This window comes from Haliaeetus leucocephalus, unplaced genomic scaffold (genome assembly GCF_000737465.1).
Source record: "Haliaeetus leucocephalus isolate CR32 unplaced genomic scaffold, Haliaeetus_leucocephalus-4.0 Scaffold462, whole genome shotgun sequence".
Taxonomy (NCBI): Eukaryota; Metazoa; Chordata; class Aves; order Accipitriformes; family Accipitridae; genus Haliaeetus; species Haliaeetus leucocephalus.
This window is the reverse complement of record NW_010972898.1, coordinates 1,161,969-1,162,466: the sequence shown is the minus strand read 5'-3', so window position 1 is coordinate 1,162,466 and position 498 is coordinate 1,161,969. Positions and strand designations below refer to the sequence as shown.

General features: G+C 62.0%; 1 protein-coding gene across 1 annotated transcript in view; it reads left to right on the top strand.

Moving 5' to 3' along the window:
• Nucleotides 1-348: 348 nt before the first annotated feature.
• PCDH20 (protocadherin 20) overlaps nucleotides 349-498 on the top strand; it is a 3,473-nt gene continuing 3,323 nt past the window's right edge. The window contains exon 1 of the mRNA XM_010575263.1: nucleotides 349-405. Within this exon, the coding sequence (XP_010573565.1) occupies nucleotides 349-405 (57 nt within the window). The remainder of the gene's footprint in view (nucleotides 406-498) is intronic.

Here is a 498-nt window from a genome sequence, read left to right as displayed (position 1 = left end):
GCAGCCTGCAGGTGAGGGCCGGGCCGGCGGGAGGGGGGGGGCGTCGCGTCCTGACCCTTCCCCAGCCCGGCTTCGCACGCAGCAGGAGAATCGGCAGAAAAACCCCTCCGAACAACCCGAACCACGCGGATAGATGTGTTTGTTTGCTGTGTTGGTTGGTTGTTTTTTGGGTTTTGTTTTTTCCTCTTGGCTCCGATCTCCGCGGATCAGAGCAGCTGCGAAAAGTTTGGGGGTTTTTTGTGGTTTTTTTTTTTTGTTGTTGCTGCTGCCGACGCGGGTCGTAGCGAAAAAAAACGGCAAAGGGGGCTTAACAAGGGGAGAAGGAGGAAAAATCCCCCCGCGGAGACGATGCCCGAAGTAACTTTCGGGGAGCCCCCTGGCCGTACGCGAGGGGCCGGGGACGCGGTACCCACCGCGGGCAACTTCTTTCGCTCCTTAAGTCCCGTTTCCAGCCGGCAGCCCGCGGGGGACCCCGGCGGGGCGGCGTGGGGGCGGCCG